Raw genomic sequence first — 22693 nt, 5'->3', positions numbered from 1 at the left:
CTTACCCTTACAATGATCCGTTCAGAGATGTGGGCAGACAATAGATAGAACTGGTCTTGGTTAGCAGCATACAGTCCAACCACCAACATGAAGTACCTAAGTCAAAAACAGCAGATCAAGGCCAACGAGTAAGGAAACAGACACATAATTTGTGCAATCAAATGCCACACAACAGTTCACCAATGGTGAATTTATCTCGGCAGGTTTGCACATTTAAAGATTTTCTACTCTGCTTTCAGCTGCCCCTCCTGTGAGAGGAAATAGCAGTGGATTCACTCGGTACTGGTCTGGGTCTACCCTCTGCCCAGTCTGAGGTATTTGCCAGCTGTTCCGCAAGCCCCACAGCACAGCGCTGCTCACAAACAAATGCACAACAGGCAGCCATCTTAGAGGTCCCCTTACCGAGAGCTGCCCAAGCCACCTACCCTACCACAGCAGGGTTTGCCCAACCACACCGGGCCCTTCCCACCCCATCTGCTCTTGGCCCTGTATGCTACATACCCCCATGTCGTGACTTAGTCAAAAACCTGGACCCTTCCCTCCAATTGCTCCCAATGAGTTTTCATCAAGGTTATTTTAATAGCTTCTTCATATGTAACACTGATGAGGCATTTTTAATATCAGCTCATTTTTTGAAACCAAAACAAAACTATCCCTATGAGAGTAGCTTTAGTTTTAAGAACCGCATGAGAAAACCTTGCCAACTTCCTCTGCAACGCTACAGATTCTCTAATCCTTAGAGAATAGGAGTTGTCCCCTATCTCTAAAGTAAGTCATAGTAATAATTGTTATTTTCATTATAATTATTAGCTATCATCTGAGTCCTCAAAATGTGTCATACACTGGGCTAAGCAGGTTATCTATAGCATTTCATTTAGAACCCCAAAACAACCCCATTGGAGTAGGATATGAACACTGTCCCCATTTTAGAGAATGGGAAAATGAGTCTCAGAGGGTTAAGTCACATGCTCAAGGTCACCCAGCTAGTGAACGGCGGCTTCAAATTCTAAACTCAATTTTTTCCAACTCCAAAACGTATGTTCTAAAACCAGTGATTCCAAATTTGAGTATGCATCAAAGTCACCTGGAGGATTTGTTAAAATACAAATTATTGGGCCCCGCTCCAGAGCTTTCGATTCTGTAGATCTTTGGTGAGAGATCACACTTCTAACAAGCATCCTGGTGACACCATCTCTGCCAGTCTGGGGCCACACTATGAGAACCACAGGTGTAAATCATTGATCTGAGTTCCTTTCCTTTTTTAATCAAAAAGAGGCTATAGCAGAACTCCAGGAATCGGGGCTTTACACTAGTGACCAGCACACAGGTTTCAGCAGGGCAGTTGGTCCTCAACCCTTGGACAGCAGTGAGGCATAAGCATGTGGTCATTCTAGAGAATCGTGGAGGGAGTCAAGGCACGCAGATTTGAGGTTGGGCAGGAGAGTAGGCACTGTGGGGGATGAGCACGGAAAGACAGTAAGGGTAAATGAGACGTGTTAATAAACAGGAAGAGTTCAAGAAGGGGGAAGTGGCCAAGGGCAGCCTGGGTGGCAGGCTGGCAGCACCAAGAGGACCAGAGGGGCCTCTGGAGGGCACTGGCCAGTCGGATCGAGTACCCGGCCACCGTGGGGCATACACACGGATGCCAGTACCTCTGGTCAGGATTTGGTTTTCCCTTCTTCCTCATGTTATTTGCTGTAGTTTCACTGAAGTGTAAGCGGCCCAATGTAATTTTGGTGACCTGGTCGGCCAGCAGGTCGATTCTAAAACAAACAGCAGAAATACCGAGAGACTGTGAGAGAACGTAGACTCCTCGATCATACCTAACTCATCCTGAGAGTCTCAAGTATGTTCAGTCCCCCATTCCCATCACACTGCAGAGGACAGTTTATTCCAGTTGCTGATTTTTAATAAACTCTCCACAACATGGCCTGGAAAGGCTGCCAGGGAATAATTCTTGAAAGGTAAGATATGCTCATTCAGCAGAAGCTCGAGCCTGGAGTTTCTGACCCATAAGGGCAGTATGCTCCCCATACCACATATGGGTTCTTTTAACTCCACAATGGGGAGAAAAGACATTTCATTTGTGCCTCTGCCACTGCTGCTAGAACTGCCTCCTGACAAGCAATTTCTCTAGGTTCCTCACGAACTCCTTTGTATCCCCTTCACATATTTGCCCTCTCTGGGCCTGGCCCCTAAGGAAGACCACACCCAGACTTCCCAGGCGGGAGAGGGAGAACCAAATGCACCAGGCGACTTTACTGCTGTGTTTGTACACATGGCTCCCACCGGAGCGTCAGGCCAAGCTCCTGCCTGGTATCTCCAGGCGGTAGGACCATCTTTGTGCCACCCGGAGTGGGATTGCCTCAGGGTCAGAACACTGGGATATCTCAACTACGTCCCAGCCAAATAGTCGAAAAGCAAATCACACTCCAAGTCATTCCACAGGCTGAATGCTCACTTTGGACTGCCATATTGCTTGGGATAATCCCAGGGCTGTGCGCTTTCTATTTTGGAACCCATTAGGCAATCTATCAACCTAGCTTTGAAAAATAAGAAAAAATGAATTGTAAGCACAGCGGAACTTAAAAGAAAGGTCTCATCATAACCTATGTCAAGGAACCCAGGTAGTTAGCAAAGGTGTCAGTAATAAATGGTTATGAAAATAATGACTTAAAAATGAAGCTTTTTACAAGAGTTTGTTTGAAATTATTTCAATGCATTTTACCTATTTTATTTTTGTTTATATGCATGTGTTCATAATATTAACATCTTATCACCAATGTAGTTTCTGCAGTGGGATTCATTTTATTTTTTATTACTTTTTTTAATTCACATGTAGTTGATAAATAATGTTACGTTTGTTTCAGGTGTACAACATAGTGATTTGACATCTCTCTACTTGGGCTATGCTCACCACATCTGTAGCTACCACACAATGCTATCACAATAACACTGACTATATTCCTTGTGCTGTATCTTTCATTCCTGGGACTTACTCATTCTATAACTGGAAGTCTGTATCTCCTACTTCCTTTCACCCATTTTGACCATGCCCCAAGCCCTCCCCTCTGGCAACCATCAGTTTGCTCTCTGTATTTATAGGTCTGTTTCTGCTTTCTGTTTGTTTGTTTGTTCATTTGTTTTGTTTTTTAGATTCCACATGTAAGAGAAATCACATGGTCGGTGGAATTCATTTTTAATAAACAAAATATATTGGGCAATGGGTCTTTTTACCATAGCATTCACAAAGGAATTCAGAAAAGAAATCTTACTTAACGGGATTGAAAATCTTTTTGCTTCTATCTGCTTGGGATTGTTCAATAGCAATTATTTGACTGGTGGCTTCTACCTGTTTGGAACAACAAAAAGGAAATTAGTTACTGACTACATAAACTTATTAATAAAAATGTTCATTAGTAAACAACATTCAAGTGCTTTAAAACTTTTCCAAGGCATCATGATAGGCACTGGGTAGGAGGAACAAGTCACTGAAGAGACATATAAGACAATGGCCCCAACCTTAAGCAGTATGCTATTGGGGAGAAAAGAAACAATTATCTGTAAAACTAAACAATGAAAACACAAGACAACAGAAAACTTCAGGTGAGCGGTGATTATAGTCTGAGCTAGTAGGTGATTAAAACACCAGGAGCAAAACACAGCAGCGAGGCAGCTCAAAGGATGCAAGCATTCATTCGTTCATTGACCCATTCATTCCATAGATACCTGCATTCGTTCATTCATTTATTCATTCATGTAGGAGCCCCCGCTATGCACCAGGCATTGCCCGAGGCATTGAAGATGAGCAGTGGACAAAATTAAGAGAAATCCCAGCCCTTGAAGAGCTTGCATTTGAATAAGAAGAAATAACAATAAACAATAAAAATAAATAAAATACAGAGAATGGTATTTTTTCGGTACTTGTTACAAAACTCTTCTCGCTCTTAATGAAGAGTGGCATGGGGGTAGTGAGATCTGCCCCATCATATATGGCTTGTGGGTATTAGCATAATAACAATTTTTCTGAAAAGCAATTGGGCAATCTACATCAAGAGTTTGTTTTTTTTTTTTAATTTTTTTTCCAACGTTTATTTATTTTTTTTGGGACAGAGAGAGACAGAGCATGAACGGGGGAGGGGCAGAGAGAGAGGGAGACACAGAATCGGAAACAGGCTCCAGGCTCTGAGCCATCAGCCCAGAGCCCTACGCGGGGCTCGAACTCACGGACCGCGAGATCGTGACCTGGCTGAAGTCAGACGCTTAACCGACTGCGCCACCCAGGCGCCCTACATCAAGAGTTTTAATAACATCTGTCCTTTGATGTATAAATTCTTCTGGAATGTATCCTCATGCAAAGACAGGTATACGTGGATGTTTACTGAAGTTTAACTAACAATAAAAAATTGAAAACAAGCAAAACTTATAATAATGCAGGAATATGATACATTTATACAATAGAAACTGTATCATCTTTGTAAATAATACCTTATAGAATCTTTAATATCACATGTTATTTTCATAATATGCTATTAACAATATGAAATGAATTTTAAAAACTTTTTATTAGTGAGAGAGAGAGAGCCAGGGGGAGGGGCAGAGGAGGAGGAGGAGGAGGAGGAGGAGGAGGGGGATGAGGAGGGAGAATCTTAAGCAGGCTGTCTGCCCAGTTAGAATCCCAACGCAGGGCTCGATCCCACGACTCTCGGATCATGATCTGAGTCAAAATAGAGAGTCAGACACTCAACTGACTGAGCCGCCCAGGCACCCCGAAATTAATTTTAATAAGAGAAAAATTAGACTAACAAATGGTGGGTCCCAAAGACGAATGAATTTTCTTTCTTTATAGTTTTCTTTTGCATTCCAAAATTTTCACAATGGATTCACATTACTTCCATGATCAGAAAAATACGTTTTGTTGCTGTTTGTTTGTTTTTTATCTGTATTTACTCTGGGTTTGGTTTGGAGCAAGCAACTCAGTTTGGAGCAAGAGCAGCTGATGTGTTCAGCAGTCAAGCCTCATTTTGGGAGACTCAGTGCTAAGCTCAGGTTAATAATCAGAACAAAATATGCAGATAATGGATGTTTTTCCCCCTGAGAAGCTGGAACTGAGGTCACAAGTTAAGAAAGAGTTGTTGACCACTCAGAAATCATCCTACCTGCACTCTAAAGTCAACTCTCTCATCCACTTATCTTGAATGAATTGTGTAACTTTACTCAGTCTCTCCTCTGTTAAACTGGAAAAAAGGGGACATTGACCAAATTAACAGTTCCTTGGTTTTTTAAGTCAGGGACCTATTTGAGAATTTGGTGCAAACTGTGAATCTATTGCATTCGAAAATGCACCAGCATCAAAAAGAATAAAATAATTACATTTAGTCAAAGGAGTGCAAGATTTATATACTGAAAACTATCAAAATGTGGTTTGAGGGGCGCCTGGGTGGCGCAGTCGGTTAAGCGTCCGACTTCAGCCAGGTCACGATCTCGCGGTCCATGAGTTCGAGCCCCGCGTCGGGCTCTGGGCTGATGGCTCAGAGCCTGGAGCCTGTTTCCGATTCTGTGTCTCCCTCTCTCTCTGCCCCTCCCCCATTCATGCTCTGTCTCTCTCTGTCCCAAAAATAAATAAACGTTGAAAAAAAAAAAATTTAAAAAAAAAAAAATGTGGTTTGAAGTGATGCTGTCCCAGGTTCTGAGCCAGTTTCAGACTTCAGAAATTAGCAGCTTCTGCCTCCTATGTCTTGGAACGTTTACTCTTAGAACCCATCCGCCATGCTGTGAGGAAGCACAACCTATCCCACAGAGAGGTCTGTGCGAAGAAAAGCCAAGGCCTCCCAGCCACAGTCTCATTTGAGCTCCTGGCCAACGGCCAGTCCAAACTTGACAGACATATAAATGAGCCATCTTGACACTGGATCCAGGCCTAGCTGAGGACTCCTGAACAGGCATGAACTGCTAGAGCCCACCCCTAACTGGCCTGCACATTCATGACCCAAATAGATGGCTGTTATTATTTTAGGTTGCTAAGTTTGGGGGACAGTTTGTTAGGCAGCAACAGATAACAGGAACACTTAATAAAAGTTAGCTTAATTAAACCAAGCTAAATAAAAAACTTACCTTAACCCCAAAAGCTTTCAAGTAAAACATTTCTATTGGCTTTAGGCCCATTTGGGTTTGGACAAATTTTGGACTTCCCCAAACTTGGATATGGATGGTTATCTGAAAATGGTTTTTCTTTTGGCAAACAAAAGCTTCATCTGCTGGTGAAAAATTAAATCCTTTGTCTGTGATAACTCGATAACCTACATCGGGTCTATGGAAAGAGGAATCAAGAAACCAGTTTAACAAACATTATCCACACATTTTCTTTCATTAACAATATCAATTGTATAAACATTTCAAGAAAATATATTGTAGAAAGTGATTTTTGCTATATTGAATCAATTTGGTGAATTTTTGCTGAGGAAGTGAAAATGCTATTTCAAAACACAGATGGCTTTCTCACAGCATTTTATCTTCTCACAAGGAAGAAGCACAATTCTTGCCAAATGGAAGCACTGTCGCCTTGGCCTGCCTTCTCCCTTTGTGCTTTCCAGAATTCTAATTTGACCCCACCACACAATAGAAAGACGTAGTCCAGAAGTTGAGAAATCACCACATTACTCAGACTTGTCAAATATCTGGGATAAAATTCATCTTTTTCCACCTTTAAAAAAAAAAAAAAAAAAGAAGCCTCTAAATGTCATCAGCAACACCACACTCAAATACTCCCTCAGATGAGTGAATCCCTCAGATTCGGCCTGTTGGTGGTCATAAGAAAAAGGCAGACTGGTCAGAATTACTAGGAATAGCTTTAAACCACATTAACCAGAGTCAGTCAGAACACTGATCGAAAACCTGTTTTCACCAGAGTTTAGTCATTTCCTTCTTACCCTCCTGCTCTGGTAATAGCACTGAAAACCTACTATGCTGGTTACTTTCGCCGGGAACAGAAGTGGTGTGGTGGCTAATCAGACTCTTGTTTTATTTGCCCCATAAAATTATGTTCAATATCAATGCTATGTGTATGACATGTTTAATTAACTACTTCCAATGTTAAGGAAAATAAAAAATCCTTAATGAATAGAGAAGAGAATATAAAAGGTGAAAACTTTTTGGCGAGTTTTTCCCATACATATTGTAGATACGGAACATGACTTCTAATTCATCAAGATTCCTAAATGTGGGGTTTTCCTCAGGTAAGAAGCTCCTTTCCAGGACCACAAGCAGAGGCAAGCAGGACTTAGAGCTCTGCCGGCTCTCTGCGGCTGTGTATGTGGTTCTCTGCTTCCCGGGATCTCAGTTTGGATGGCTGCCAGTATAATGAACAACACTGAATTTCTAAATTTTCCTTTAACTCCAGAGACAGAAAATATGGATGAGTCTCTTGGGAAAAGAGTGTTCCTGTTCTTTGCAAGTTAAGCTCCTTCCCAATGGGTCAAGTCACTGGGCCATTGATCACCTCCAAGTAGCTGACATGTCAAAGGCTCCACAGTCATGCGGCTGCCAGCAGCAAATTTGGGAACAGTCACTGAATGAAGGATTTGATAAAGACCACATGTCTTACGCCATCTGGGAACTTCATATTGACTCAGGTTTCTAGAACTAATCTTCTAATTTGCTCATCTAAAGGCTAGATGAATTGAATCGTATAGATTTTACTGCAGAGGGTAATAAGAACGGTCTTGGTTGAGAAAATAGGAAATACCTTTCTGTAAAATATCTTTTTGTGATCTTCCATGTTTCACTATCAAAAACTCCGAAGAAGGTAAGGTTTGTAGCTCAGATATGAGCATTAGCCTGAAATTTAAAGATTGCTAGAAGCAGAAACTGAACCAACCAACAATTACAATGTTGAAGATTCCTGTGAATCTTAAACACCAATCTCTGGCTATAGAAATTTATTTACCTAAAAATAGTGATTCTGATTTTGGTATCAAAAGATATACATAAAGTCAACTAAACTGGCTTTTAAAAAGCTCTGTTGACACAAGTTTTAAATATCACTCAGAAAAAAGTTTTTGATAAATTTTCAATCCCCTAACTTTAGTGCTTTCAGGAAAACTTAAGGAAACAATATTTTTGTATCAAATTAGACATAATAATCTGAGACAAGTGATATTCTGTCTCAATGATATGAGTAGTGGAATTAAGATGACCTGAATTCTAATGTAGATTAATATTGTCCTTTTCTTGCACTTAAGAAAAGTGAATTATGTCTAAGCATTCAAAATACATCTGCCTCTATACCTTTGAGCTGATACCATCCATGTTCTCCTTTTTTTCCAGATCAGTGGAGTTTAGATTGGCTATTCAAATAAACTTAAAAAAAAAAAAAAATCTACTCAAGTGAGAAGAAAGAGAAGTTACCTCAAGAAGTTGAGGTTTCATACCTTGGTACTCATATTTAGGAAAGCCTATGAAATACTCCCCGAAGGATAACTAAATGCGGACTAAGCCTCAAAACCAAGACCTATGGACCCTTCCTTTCTTTCTTTTTCTAATTGCACTCAGTGGCAAAGACAAAAGTTGTGACAGTTCAATGATACAATTAGCAATTTGCTTCTTTCTGCCTCCCATTCAACATACCAACTCCCAAAGTCTGTTTAAGTCCTTAGAATTTGCTTGAAGGAAAAGATTTCTTCCTTCTAGTTCATCCAACATGAAAGTCCTAGTGATAAGTTTTGCTCTTAAATAAGCTATATTTGAATTTGGAAAATACCACGAAGGCCCTCATTTGTAGACCAACATTTCTTATTTCATGTTATATGTATTACTTGAAAATCCTATTCTTTATCCATTAACATTGTTTTAGGTTTTTCAAGAAGGCGTTTTTAATCTTAAAAATTCTAGAAGACTTAAGTGGGTAACATATCCTCAGGAATAAAGAGAAGGCTCAGAGGATGTTTAAGAGTAATAATATTACGTTCACATTTATTTCTTGAAACTATAATGTCACAAGATTAGGATGAAAATTTTTCCGGTTTAAAGATATTTTCTATGTTTTACTTTCAATCTCTTACTACAAAGCCACCACCAACTGTGACTGCTTCAGTAGATGTTGCCAATGAACTTGACAATACTGATTCACAGCATAAATATTGGGGAAGTAGGGGTGTCACCAGCTAGCAATTTAATGTGGCCCCCTAAAACAGTATTTTATGGAATTTTAAATTAACTGCAGGGTTAAATGTTACTGATTTGGGAAATCTCCATTTTCCATTTAGGTGAACTGGGTATTGATCTCAGGAAGATTCGCTCTCCCTCCATCATTTAGTGGGCAAATTATAATGAGTTAGAATTTTAACTTTGGAGTCCTAACGGCCAGAAATCCACATCTCAACTATTCCCTAGTTGGAACGCAAAACATAAGGAGTAAAGCACACTTTCTCATTGGCCCATCCTATTCAATCAGGAGTGGCATCAAAGCCCAAATACTTGGATTTAGTCCTGAAGATTAGCACTGCCTTCCTTCCCTCACTCTCGAGCACAGCACCAGGCATCCCTGGGCCACTTACAGTTTTTCGTAATGACCATTTAACAAACTGTGCCAAGGAACACTTTGATACGGCTGCCACTTCAGAGTAGGAGAACACTGGTCCACAGGCATCATGTTCTGTCCCTCACCGTCGTAGTCTTGCACTTCACTGCTGTGACTCCTATTTGTCACTGCAAAGAAATCAGCATGTTAGATCCTTCCTCCAAGGCTGTTTTTCCTAGATTCACAGACAGCTGCAGGGAGCCAATGAACTGGCCATGGATGAGATAGAGTGAGCACGTGGGAAGTAACAAGTGTTGGGAGGCAGGAGACGTGTGGCTAGCCTTGTTTCCTCATCTGCAAAAAGAGCAATTTGGGGTCAGTGATCCCTAAGATGCAATGGTACTTGCTGGATATTTTGCCCTCAGTATCTGTCTACCCTACTTCCTGCATAGCCACATTCCAGCCAACGTGGTTCCAGGGAAGCCTACTCCCAGTCAGAGGAGGGTATGGGGACCCAGACCGGATCAGTTAAAACACAACATTCACTACCTGCATCAATAATTCCGTCAGGTAGACTCATGGCCCAATCCTATCCAAGCACAGTGCACTTCTGCACTTCAGCGGACAGGGGTTCAAAGATGCCGACTCTTTTCCATGAGCTTTAAACCTCTGAGATATAACCCCAAGAGCTGCCGGCACCATTTTGGGAATGTTTAGGAATGAAGCCCCCAGCAGCAGCACACAGAGTTGAGAATGAAGGGAGCCCAGTTTTTTTTTTTTATTGCTAAATGTATTTATTTATTATTTTTTTTAATATATGAAATTTATTGTCAAATTGGTTTCCATACAACACCCAGTGAAGGGAGCCCGGTTTTGATGGCGTGATTTGAGTTCTGGGATCCAATTCTCAACTCTTGAGTTACAGGAGCCAATAAATCCTCCAGTTTTGTTTTTTTGGTTTGTTTTTTCCTTAAGGCAGTTTGAGGTGTGGGGGTTTTGTCCTTTGTTTCTTTGTTTTTGTTAATTGCAACCCATACATTCTACTCTGTTACGGGTCCCTTGTGGCACTAGCTTTCTGAGCTTAGAGGAGCTATTTATTCACTTCGTGTCTTACTTCCCTCAACTGCACAATAGAAATTAAAACAGATGTCTTGCCCATCTTGCAACATCAAGCAGAGAGAATATCATAGTACAAGTGCACTCAGAAGCTAATGCCAAGATAAAGTAACAAAATACCATATGTAGTATTGACGATATGAAATTGCCACTTTTATATGTTAAAATAACAGCAATTTCACATACCCGAGCTACTATTTTTGCATAATCCTTGTAAATTGTTTGTCTTAATTTGAGTATGCTTCCAGACCGTGTGGGTCAACCTCGGATACTTTTTATGTAAATTCTATTGGTACGTTTTCTGTTTTTCTTTTAACTCCCCTACTATCACTCATGCCTGACATCAGGAGTGAAAGGGAAATAGTGGGCGTTCATAAGATCAGGTGCAGGCTGTAAGCAACAACAGAGAAACACAACATGGGCTCCTGGGGAGCGTGCACTTAGCCCAGAGCTTAGAAAATGCAGGGTTTTCTTTCACTCACCTACCTAACTTTCTTTCTTTATACTTGCACGGCAGACTTGCTCACATAAATAAACAACACACTGCGTCAGGTTGTCTTTGATCTCAAATGTCATACAAAACGTGTTTTCTTGGGGTGTCCCTATTAACACGTCACCTAGGCAAAACATTCTTTTTTTTTTTTTTTTTCCAGTTTTTGTGACCAACCATTTTGAAAAGATTTCTCAGAATCATGAAAACCTTCCCCCCCCCCACCCCTGCCACCTGGGCTAAGACTACAGGGGGTCAGCAATGCAAGGACCTCCTCATGCCATCACTCCTCCAAAAGTTACCAGACCTAAAATCTTTTTAAAACAAACGGACAAACAAAAACCTTCCACGGTTCTTCTGCTTATACCAAATTCAGAGAAGAGGAGAAACCAGTTCTTCCTTCTTTCCTTCCTCTCTCCTACAAGGGACAGAGGGTAAAGGAAGTTCAGGAGCTTGGAGTCTGAAATCAGATGGGCCTGGGCTTGAGGCACAACTGTACATTTCATAGCTGTACAATCTAGGAAAATGGGTTCAGCTCTCTGGGCTTCAGTTTCTTCATCTACAGAATGGAGGCAACAGTATGAAACCTCCCGGGCTCACTGTGTTATGAGATTCACTCATAATGCAATGAGTTATGACTGTAGGTGCTGAGCACAGGGCCTGTCACTAGCAAGGATGTAAACTATGGCGCTTTTGGTGAATGTTAGTGGCACTGTCGTCGCCACCTGCACTTGTTTTGGCTCAGATGACTCAGTTATTCCCAAGAAGCCTTGAGGAATACTTCATTCTTGGCCTCTGTGGTAATTCTATCCGACGTGAAATAACTAACACCGAGTGCCTGAGTGAATATCAGCTAACGTGGGCCCTTTCCCACTCAGGCATGGTGGCCAGGTCAAGGATAACAGCAGTTCCTGCCTTTTCCCATTATAGCAGCAAAGCTAAGGGGCAGTCACTCTAACAACACCAACACAGTCATGGCTTCCCTGGGAGCTGGCCATCCGCTGGTGACATCCAGGGACCCCAGGCCCACACTGAAATGCCAGGCACAAGCCTGAGCCCAATACTGGGACTTACCACTATTCACACTAATAATAATGTCTACTACTCCTGTGTCCTGTCTGTACCAAGACACTTGACATAGTTTCTCACCCAGTCTTCAAAGTAAGAATGCCTTTTCTTCAATAACCTTTCTTCATTGAAGTCTAATATACATAAAGAAGAATACACAGACCATTAGTACACAATTTGATACTTTCGAATAAAGTGAATTATACCGGGTAACTATCAGTAGGCCCGGAAATAGGACTCTAGAAGACACCTTCATGCCCCCTTGCAGTTACTACTTTCCCCTACCCAAGACAAATCACTAGTCCGATACCTCATACCATAGAGGAGTTCATAGAAATGGAATAATATGGTACGTATTCCTGCGTGTTGGCTTCTTTTGCCCAATATCATGTTTATGAGATTCACTCATACACATATTGTTGCAAATGGCAGGCGTTTTGTTTATTCCCATGCCTGTAAGAGTAAGTGCTCCCCTGTATGACTATACCACAATTTATCCTGCCTTTGACAGCCATTTGGGTTATTTTCAGTTTGTGGTTCTTATAAGTAATGCCGCTGTGGGTATTTTTTTGTGAATGTCTTTTCGTGGGCATATGTACACATTCCTGTTAGATACAGTCCTGGCACACAGTCTAACACAGTCTTGGGGTGTCCCTATTAACACGTCACCTAACCAAAACATTCTTTTTTTTTTTTTTTTTTTTTTTTTCCAGTTTTTGTGACCAACCATTTTGAAAAGATTTCTCAGAATCATGAAAAGTGGCAGTGGAATTACTGGGTCACAGGATATGCTTTAGGAGGTGCGGCCAAACTGAAGTAAGGATTCCTAATCTCATTTAACAAATGCAGAAACTGGGGTTCAAAGACCTGAAATAACTTGCCCAGAGTCACAGCTGGTAAGTGGAAGAGACAGGATTCAAACCACCCTCTTCTTTTCATGCTACAGCGAGGATTTCTCGAGAAAATGTAGCAGAAGAGAAATAGAAGTGTGAAGGCAGCAAACTGCCCAAGTCCCAACCCTTTTGGAAAAACTCATATTTGCATTTTAATGCCTTTCAAAATATTCTTTTCTACATTACTTAAAAAAAAAATCTTAGAAATGGGTGAAGTAGAAATTATGATTCTCATTTGCTAATCAAGAAAAGTCAGGCTCAGAAAGTCCCCAACTGCTGAGGAGACGAGACAGATACTTTTTCTGACTCTACAATGTGAATTCAGCCAGTGCACCTCTCACTGGGAGCCAAAGGCCATAACTCTGGGGCTGAAAAGTCCTTTTGTATTTGAGGTCCAAACTATGTGAGTCAATGAATCCTCTCATAGTTGGGGTTCAGATCAGATGGAAGCAGAACCCCCTCATATTTGGGATCTAGGCCATGTGAGGCTGGAACCAGTTAGCAAGAGCCTATCCCCCAGCTACTTTCTCTCTAAGCAACATTTCACATCTGCCCACAGCAAACCAGTGAGTCTACACCGTGAGCCCTATAAATGGGGATCTTGGAACCCCCTGGGCAAAATAAACCGCTCAGGAGACGGTCACTAGAAAAGCCTTACTGATTGACTTAGAACATCTCTTCCCATCAAAATTCCTGCCTAATAAGACTCGCATAAGCTCCTTCTTCCTCTGCCCTTGTACCATTTCCCCAGGAACTTTGTAAGCACCCTCGGCCTCTGCCACATCAACTATGAGTTCTCTACTAGAAAACTTCTGCTAAAAATATAAGCTGTAAGGAAAACATGGCATTTGGATTTTTGTCTTTTTTTTTTTTTTTCCAGCCCTGGGCACCTGTTCATTTACATTCTGGCCCAGTTGTCTGGGGCCAATTATCTTTAGTCAGCTTTTCAGTGACCTTTGTTGGAATAGGACTTAAACACGGGATTCAAGATTTCCTATCTGTTGAGACATTTCAGTTACTCTTCTATGATTTTCTCTGGAGATGGTGAAAAATCAATGGCCTCTCCAGAGACAGCAGCAGAAAATCATCACAGGATGGGGCTTAACTCTGAGACAGCCAGGATGATTTGAGCAGCAATCTGGTTTGATGAGGAAACGCTGGGGAGGTTTGGGTGGCTTGCCCAGTCCTCTCAGTGAGCTGGTGCATCTGTGGAAGTGAACAGATGGTTCCCTCGTCTGGCTAGAAATTCACTCAGCCTTTTATGTTTGAGGATCACAAAGGGGCTGCAGGCTACATGCAAGGACTCTTGAAGAAATTAGAGTAAGCTTTGCACAGGAAGGTGGATGGTGAACTCTATATTATCCAGAAAGGAGACTTTAGCCTTTTGTGCCTCAAGCGTTGAATAAGAAAAACCAAGCACCCTGCTGGCCAGGGTGGATCCATGTGAAAGAAAAGGCAGTGACAGGTTTGGTTCATGCAAGGGCCCAATACCCAGCACAGTTCTGCCACAGCACTCCCAGGGAATGGCCCCGTGTGGGCCTTGGCTGAAGGACCCTCCAGCCCATGCTGGAGCGGAGGCCAGCCATCCCTGAAAGCACCAGCAGGCTCCATGGGCACAGAGGACCAGCACTTGTCATAAGGCTGTGAAAGACAAAGGCAGCAACTCAAGCAGGTGAGGAAGCCACCACATCACCTTTCAGGGCAGTATAAACCTCTGGAATTGGGGGACAATAGTGGGAGGGAGAGCTGGAAGACAGAAATCTTGACCTTCCCGTCAAGCTGTTGCATGTGGGAATAAAAGAGATGTACCCTGAATCCGGGGTTCTATTCACATTGCCTACATCTGATTATTTACAGGGGCTAACAGAATTGGCATGGAGCATTTTCCTTTCACCCGATAAGTGCCATAGCATTTCTTCTGAAAGCTCAAGCCTTCAGACTCCAAATCCCCAATTTGTTCATAACTTGAAAAGGTCTCTAAGCTTGAAACACGATGTGTCACATATTGTAGAAGGCAAAAAATAAGGTAGTCTCGCCACTTGGGCATCATATGAGTCTGCTGAAAGACTTCGCAAATGATCTTACAAAATTTCAAAGACCTACTTGGGAGCCGCTAACCTGAAGCAGATGCTAGAGGAGCTCAGCTCTCTACCTTCCTGCCCCACTGGAGAAATCTTCCCAAGTCTGCTTCTCAGAGTACCCTCCACGAGCAGGCAACACTGAAAGCCTGTTTGGACGGCAGAATCTCAGACCCCACCTCAAGCCTACTGAATCAGAACCTTGCCCCTAAAATTGAAAGGACCGGCATTTCATCTCCACCAAAGAGAGAAACAATGGCACCTCTTCCTAGGAGAGAAGGACCTACATGACCCCACCGAAGACTGCACGAAACTATGTCAAAAGGAAAGAAAGAAACTCCTATCCTTGCCCTTCTATGAGAGAGAAAATCATCCGGTAGGGCTACGGCAAGACTGGTCAAAATCCCCGTCTTAATGGCGAAAGCAGAGATGGGCCCCGGGTTGGCTCACTTGGTCTGGGGCAGTGGGCCCACACGTGATGGTCCCCGGAGTCCTCCAGCGCCTGTGTGCACTTCCTCTTCTTGGTTGGTGGCAACGAGGCTCTAAAATCAAGAACCCAAAATGCAGGTTAGGAGTTTGTGCTCTCCATGTCACGTTAAAGCAGATTCAATTTCCCAGGTGTCTTCTCTCAGACTTCTTAAGACTAATTCCAGTTAGCTAAGATTCCTTGAGCCCTACTGGTGTGCAACACTAGGTTGTGCATGAGTGGAAAGAACAAGCTTCTGTTCCAGAAACCTGCGAGTCTGAAACTTAATTTCCCAATATCCAATGGATCGGAGACTCACCTACCTGAAAAATAAACTGTCAATGTTTCCAAAGGCAGAGAAGATATTGAGACAGAGAAGTTAAAATATAGTATATGAACTTATATATAAATACAGTATAGACAAGATAGTGTTATAGTATACTTATAAATATAAGTATATAAAATATGTATCCATTTTACACCTGACATTTTTTTTTCACATGGAATTTCACCACAATTTTTGATGACTTCTACTCTCCTTGCCATTCTGTAGATTCAGAAGAAAGAATAAAAGAAAAAAAGCAGAAGAAGGAAAAGAGAGAAAATTAAAACGCATATTAGTTCATGCTTAATATTTATCTGAGGACTCTATGTGTTAAGTAATTCACAAATTTCTTGCGTATTCTAGCTGAGACTGCAAATGTAAATAGTGCTTTCTCCATCACTCAGAATGTCTCTCTCTATTTCTGACATTTTCACTTTCCATCGAAGGAGGACTTTGGGTTTAGCGGGTTGTTAGTTAAAAGACGGCCTAAAGCCGAGAGCGCTGGGGCCTTGCCGTGTCTGATATATGTCTCAACACCGCCATCTCCTGGAGAGAGAACGCCACTGTTCATTCTTTACCGGCACTGCGGGGGGTGCTGGCTGCTCTGAGGTCTTTCATAACTAAATATCTTGCCCTTTACCCAGGGCTGTGGCACAGAGGCTGCTGATGGTGAGAACGGCTTATCCCCGGACGGCAGGACACGCAATGGTCCGGGGGGGTCGTAAGATGACCGGAGCCTGAATAGCAGTTGTGGACGCCGCTGTGGGTGCGGGCAGAGTTGCTCATTTCACGCGAGCTCTGCGGCAGCTGCGCAGGCAGCGAGTCAGGTGCAGCCGCGGAGTGGAGAAAAGTAGCTGGAGTCCTCCCGGCTGCAGGTCTCACCGCTGGGCAGCATGCACCTGGGGAACACACAGGTGAGAAGAGCTCTCTTTCTGACCACCCAGAGTCCAAGAAGAGGGACGCTGCAAGGCGTGCGCGAGGCAGATGACACTCACCTTTGATCTGCGGAGGAGAACAGGAGTCTGACGCAGAATAAGGTGGAGTATCCGGAAGCTGCCCTTGCCTGAGGATTAGAGACATGAATTGCTTTTTGTTGTAACCTGTGCGGTCATTATACCCTGGCCACAAATGGGAGGCACCGCTGGGTACAACACACAGTGCACCATGGGGACCAAAGCCCACCAGGCCACGCCTGGTGTCATGTGTTGAGTAAATGGGCTTTGAGTCAGACAGACCTGGGTTTGGGTCCCAGCTCTTCCACTTCCTAGCTGTGTGTTCGTGAACAAGACGTTAGTCCCCGTTTCCTCACCTACCATGTGGAAACAATCATCATGCCTTCCTCATAACACTGTTGAGAATTAAATGAGATACTATGTGTAAAACCCATAACATAATTACCCCCAAATGTAGTGCATGCTCAATACAGTTTAATTAACCGTATTGTTGGCTTCTTAACGTTCTTGAAGCTCTTATACCAGAGAGAAGGTTGAGCACACTGTTTAGGCTAAAGCGCTGGGAAATGTCACCACTAAAGCAATGGTTTTCCATCTGTGCTCTGGGAAATCCCAAAGAGATTGGAATGAGCTCAGTGACTTTACAAAAGAAAAAATTTAAATGCCTGGGGGAAAAAAATCATAACTTTTTGTTTTATATATTGAGGTGCAAGTAAAATTTCATTTAAGAAAAAAATGAGTACCACCACTAAAAAAGTGTGAAATCTTCTGTTCCAAAAAACCTACAAGTCCCTTATGGCTCAGAAACTCCATGATTCTAAGTCATTCATAAGCACTACCACCCTCTACTTGATTCTCCTGCTGGAAGAGTAAGCTGTCGTGTTTTTCTTGGTTGATTAAGATTTCAACCTCGTACGATGAAAAGTCTGTTTTTATTATTTGTTAGAAAAGTTAGGTTTTCGGGGCACCTGAGTGGCTCAGTTGGTTAAGCGTCTGACTCTTAATTTCAGCTCAAGTCATGATCTCACGGTTTCTAAGACTGAGCCCCACATTGGGCTCTACACTGACAGCACAGAGCCTGCTTGGGATTCTCTCTCTGCCCCCGCCCCTGATTGCACGCTCTCTCTCTCTCTCTCTCTCTCTCTCTCAAAATAAATAAACATTAGGGGCGCCTGGGTGGCGCAGTCGGTTAAGCTTCCGACTTCAGCCAGGTCACGATCTCGCAGTCCGTGAGTTCGAGCCCCGCGTCGGGCTCTGGGCTGATGGCTCAGAGCCTGGAGCCTGTTTCCGATTCTGTGTCTCCCTCTCTCTCTGCCCCTCCCCCATTCATGCTCTGTCTCTCTCTGTCCCAAAAATAAATAAATGTTGAAAAAAAAAAAAAATTTAAAAAAAAAAATAAATAAACATTAAAAAAAAAAGAAAAGTTAGGCTTTCTCCTCAAATTAGTCTTTTATAATTTATTCACTCTTTATGAGTAACAGAAAACCTTCCTCCAAAAACGCCACCTTCCTCCAAAAATGCCACCAAAAATGAAAGTAAAGGAATAAAGAGGCATAAACACAAAAGGACAGAGAGTACATGTGCAGAGAGAGTGTACAACAAGACTATATTTTAATAACATTGTGGCACACTGAAGTAGGATGGATGGTAACTTGAATTAGTAGAATGGAAAAGGCAAAAACAAGACTGCCTGGGGATGGCAGAAGGGATATAGGAGCCAACAAGAAGTTATCCAATTTTAATACAACTTCAGAAAAGCCCAAGACATTGGAGTCACCAGGAACCTCTGAGTTCAGGCTGAAGGTGGAGCTGAAAACAAAAGAATTGATTGAAACCTTGATTAAAGAATGGTTGGATCCTAAGAGTAGCTTTCCCAACCTGTACAGCCGGACAGCTACCTCCATCACTGCAACGCAAGTTGGAAAGTTTTGCTCTCTGAAGAAACAGATCCAGGGAGATTGCAAAACTACTGAGCTAAAAATGGAAGGATTCATTAAAAGTCTAAATACCGAACCCTGAGAGCCTTCTTCAACTTGACTTTGTAGGCATCCGAGCAGATTTCCTACCGTAGGAAATTGAAAGACTGTTCCCCAGAAAAGTTGAATGACCTCAAGGGAAAAAAGAATATTTTGAAGTTACCCCCCAACATAGCCAATCCCCACTTGATCATCTATGATGAAACACATCCTTTGAAAATAATGGTTTGCAAACAGAATGTCTTACACAGGAACAAAAGATGAAGGACTAGACATTTCCAGAAACCTTTAACATTAAACACAAAGAACAAGCAAATAGATAAAGAAGGGATGCAAAAAAAAAAAAAAATCCACAAAAAGCTCTTCTGCTTCTCATATGACTGGTAAGCTCCTACCAGACCTGACCCTTCCATAAATAAAAACTGTGAACTCTGAAAAATTTAAAACAACAACAACAACAACACAAAACAAAACAAAACAAAACAAAAAACAATCTGCCTGAAAACACTGGAAAGTGGTCAAAAGCAAGAAGATTCTGGAGGGACACTGAAACTTGGATGAAGGAAATAGCATAAGGTAAATCACTTATTTACAGCTTTTAGCCTCAGGCCCAGTTGACGGCAGAATCACAGAACAGCTAAAACTCTGATAGAAACACACAAACTTTCTGACCTAAAGAACCAGAGAACAGAGTTGGGGGCAAACAGCTGCTTAAAGTGAAAGGGAAATCTTGGGGAAAAGAGATTCAGAGAGGAGAAACCCTAGATTCTGTATAAAAACTCTGGCCAAATGTCTGGCTGACTCCTGAGCCACCAATGTATGGGCTGACTATACACAGTCCAACCAAAAACAAAACAAAACAAGACAAAAAAAAATAATAATAATAACTGAACAAATATTTGAGCTGCTGCACAGGAGACAGGGTTTATATTTGAGTTTAAAGAAAGTAACCGCTTGGAAAGCAAAAGTATATATACTTTTTAGAGGAATGTAAAAAGAAAAAAAAAAGCCAGACATTCACAATTTCCAGAATACAATTAAGAATTACTCAACAAACAAAAAACCAGGAAAATATGGCCTAGACTTGAGGAAAAGAACAATTATAAGACACCAACCCAGAGATGATTCAGATATTGGATTAGCACACAAATCCAGATTTTAGCAGCAGCTATTATAAAAACAGCTGTTACAACTAAGCCTAATGGAGGAGAGGATAATGTGTTTGTAAAGAATAAAAAATACAAAATCTTAGCCAATAAATAGAAACTAAAAAAGAACTAAATGGAAATTCTAGAATTGAAAAAAATTAGAAATGAAAATAAAAATAGAAAATGAAAAAATCCCTAGGTGGTGTAACAGAATAACTTGAAGAAAATCAGCAGGGATGATCCAACCTAAAGAACAGAGAGGGAGAAATGAATTTAAAAAGAGGGAGAGAAAAAGATTCATGAACCATGGAGAGGACATAACAGAAAAATAATTAAAGATATAGTGACCAAAACCTTCCCAAATTTTGCAAAGGACATAAATTTATAGGTTCAAGAAGATCGACAAATCCTAAGCAAGATATAGAGAAAACCACACATAGGTCATCAGAGTCAAATCAGTGTAAAGCAAAAATAAAGAGAAACTTTCAAAAGTAACCAGAAAAAAACATATTACGTGTAGAGTAACAGTGATTCAAATGACCAATGACTTCTCATCAAAATCTCCAGAGGCAAGAAGACAGTACAACAGTATCTTTAAAGTGCTGGAGAAAATCAAAACTGACAATCTAGAATTTCAAATACGATGAAAATATCCTTCAAGAATAAAAGCAAAATAAAGACATTTTCAGATTAAAAAAAAATTTTAAGTAAAACCATGAATAGGCATGCACAATAAGAAATGTTAGGGAGAGGGAGGAAGATGGCCGCGTAGGAGGACGCTGGGCTCACCGCGCGTCCTGCTGATCACTTAGATTCCACCTACACCTGCCTAAATAACCCAGAAAACCGCCAGAGGATTAGCAGAACGGAGTCACCGGAGCCAAGTGCAGACGAGAGGCCCACGGAAGAGGGTAGGAAGGGCGGCGAGGCGGTGCATGCTCCACGGACTGGCGGGAGGGAGCCGGGGCGGAGGGGCGGCTCGCCGGCCAAGCAGAGCTCCAGAGTCTGGCTTGAAAAAGCGGAGGGGCCTGATGGACTGTGTTCCGACAGCAAGCGCGACTTAGCGTCTGGGAGGTGATAAGTTAACAGCTCTGCTCGGAAAGCAGGAAGGCTGGAGGACAAAGGGAGGGAGAGCTGCTGAGCCCCCGGACGACAGAGCTCAGTTTGGTGAGGAACAAAGGCGCTCGCCAGCGCCATCTCCCCCGCCCATCCCCCAGCCAAAATCCCAAAGAGAACCAGTTCCTGCCAGGGAACTTCCTCGCTCCGCGCAAACACCCAACTCTGTGCTTCTGCGGAGGAGCCAAACCTCCGGCAGCGGATCTGACTCCCTCCCGCTGCCACAGGGCCCCTCCTGACGTGGATCACCTAAGGAGAAGCGAGCTAAGCCTGCCCCTCCTGCCCCCGTGCACCTTGCCTACCCACCCCAGCTAATACGCCAGATCCCCAGCATCACAAGCCTGGCAGTGTGCAAGTAGCCCAGACGGGCCACGCCACCCCACAGTGAATCCCGCCCCTAGGAGAGGGGAAGAGAAGGCACACACCAGTCTGACTGTGGCCCCAGCGGTGGGCTGGGGGCAGACATCAGGACTGACTGCGGCCCCGCCCACCAACTCCAATTATACACCACAGCACAGGGGAAGTGCCCTGCAGGTCCTCACCACGCCAGGGACTATCCAAAATGACCAAGCAGAAGAATTCCCCTCAGAAGAATCTCCAGGAAATAACAACAGCCAATGAGCTGATCAAAAAGGATTTAAATAATATAACAGAAAGTGAATTTAGAATAATAGTCATAAAATTAATCACTGGGCTTGAAAAGAGTATAGAGGACAGCAGAGAATCTCTTGCTACAGAGATCAAGGGACTAAGGAACAGTCACGAGGAGCTGAAAAGTGCTTTAAACGAAATGCAAAACAAAATGGAAACCACTACGGCTCGGATTGAAGAGGCAGAGGAGAGAATAGGTGAACTAGAAGATAAAGTGATGGAAAAAGAGGAAGCTGAGAAAAAGAGAGATAAAAAAATCCAGGAGTATGAGGGGAAAATTAGAGAACTAAGTGATACACTAAAAAGAAATAATATACGCATAATTGGTATCCCAGAGGAGGAAGAGAGAGGGAAAGGTGCTGAAGGGGTACTTGAAGAAATAATAGCTGAGAACTTCCCTGAATTGGGGAAGGAAAAAGGCACTGAAATCCAAGAGGCACAGAGAGCTCCCTTCAGACGTAACTTGAATCGATCTTCTGCACGACATATCATAGTGAAACTGGCAAAATACAAGGATAAAGAGAAAATTCTGAAAGCAGCAAGGGGTAAACGTGCCCTCACATATAAAGGGAGACCTATAAGACTCGTGACTGATCTCTCTTTTGAAACTTGGCAGGCCAGAAAGGATTGGCACGAGATTTTCAGTGTGCTAGACAGAAAAAATATGCAGCCGAGAATCCTTTATCCAGCAAGTCTGTCATTTAGAATAGAAGGAGAGATAAAGGTCTTCCCAAACAAACAAAAACTGAAGGAATTTGTCACCACTAAACCAGCCCTACAAGAGATCCTAAGGGGGACCCTGTGAGACAAAGTACCAGAGACATCACTACAAGCATAAAACATACAGACATCACAATGACTCTAAACCCGTATCTTTCTATACTAACACTGAATGT

The 22693-nt window shown here is 42.4% G+C and overlaps 1 protein-coding gene across 5 annotated transcripts in view; it reads right to left on the bottom strand.

The window, feature by feature from the left end:
- The window catches only part of MYRFL (myelin regulatory factor like), a 134954-nt gene that overhangs the window by 61024 nt on the left and 51237 nt on the right, over window positions 1-22693 (bottom strand). For all 5 annotated transcript variants that reach the window (XM_045465388.1, XM_045465391.1, XM_045465389.1 and 2 more), the window contains exons 3-10: window positions 16949-17016; window positions 16594-16852; window positions 15613-15704; window positions 9555-9705; window positions 6115-6310; window positions 3276-3352; window positions 1653-1763; window positions 6-96 (exon numbers count right to left, since the gene is read on the bottom strand). In XM_045465388.1, coding sequence (XP_045321344.1) covers window positions 6-96; window positions 1653-1763; window positions 3276-3352; window positions 6115-6310; window positions 9555-9705; window positions 15613-15704; window positions 16594-16852; window positions 16949-17016 — 1045 coding nt within the window. The remainder of the gene's footprint in view (window positions 1-5; window positions 97-1652; window positions 1764-3275; window positions 3353-6114; window positions 6311-9554; window positions 9706-15612; window positions 15705-16593; window positions 16853-16948; window positions 17017-22693) is intronic.

The sequence above is a fragment of the Leopardus geoffroyi genome, chromosome B4, assembly GCF_018350155.1.
Source record: "Leopardus geoffroyi isolate Oge1 chromosome B4, O.geoffroyi_Oge1_pat1.0, whole genome shotgun sequence".
Lineage (NCBI taxonomy): Eukaryota > Metazoa > Chordata > Mammalia > Carnivora > Felidae > Leopardus > Leopardus geoffroyi.
This window is presented reverse-complemented; position numbering and strand designations above follow the sequence as displayed.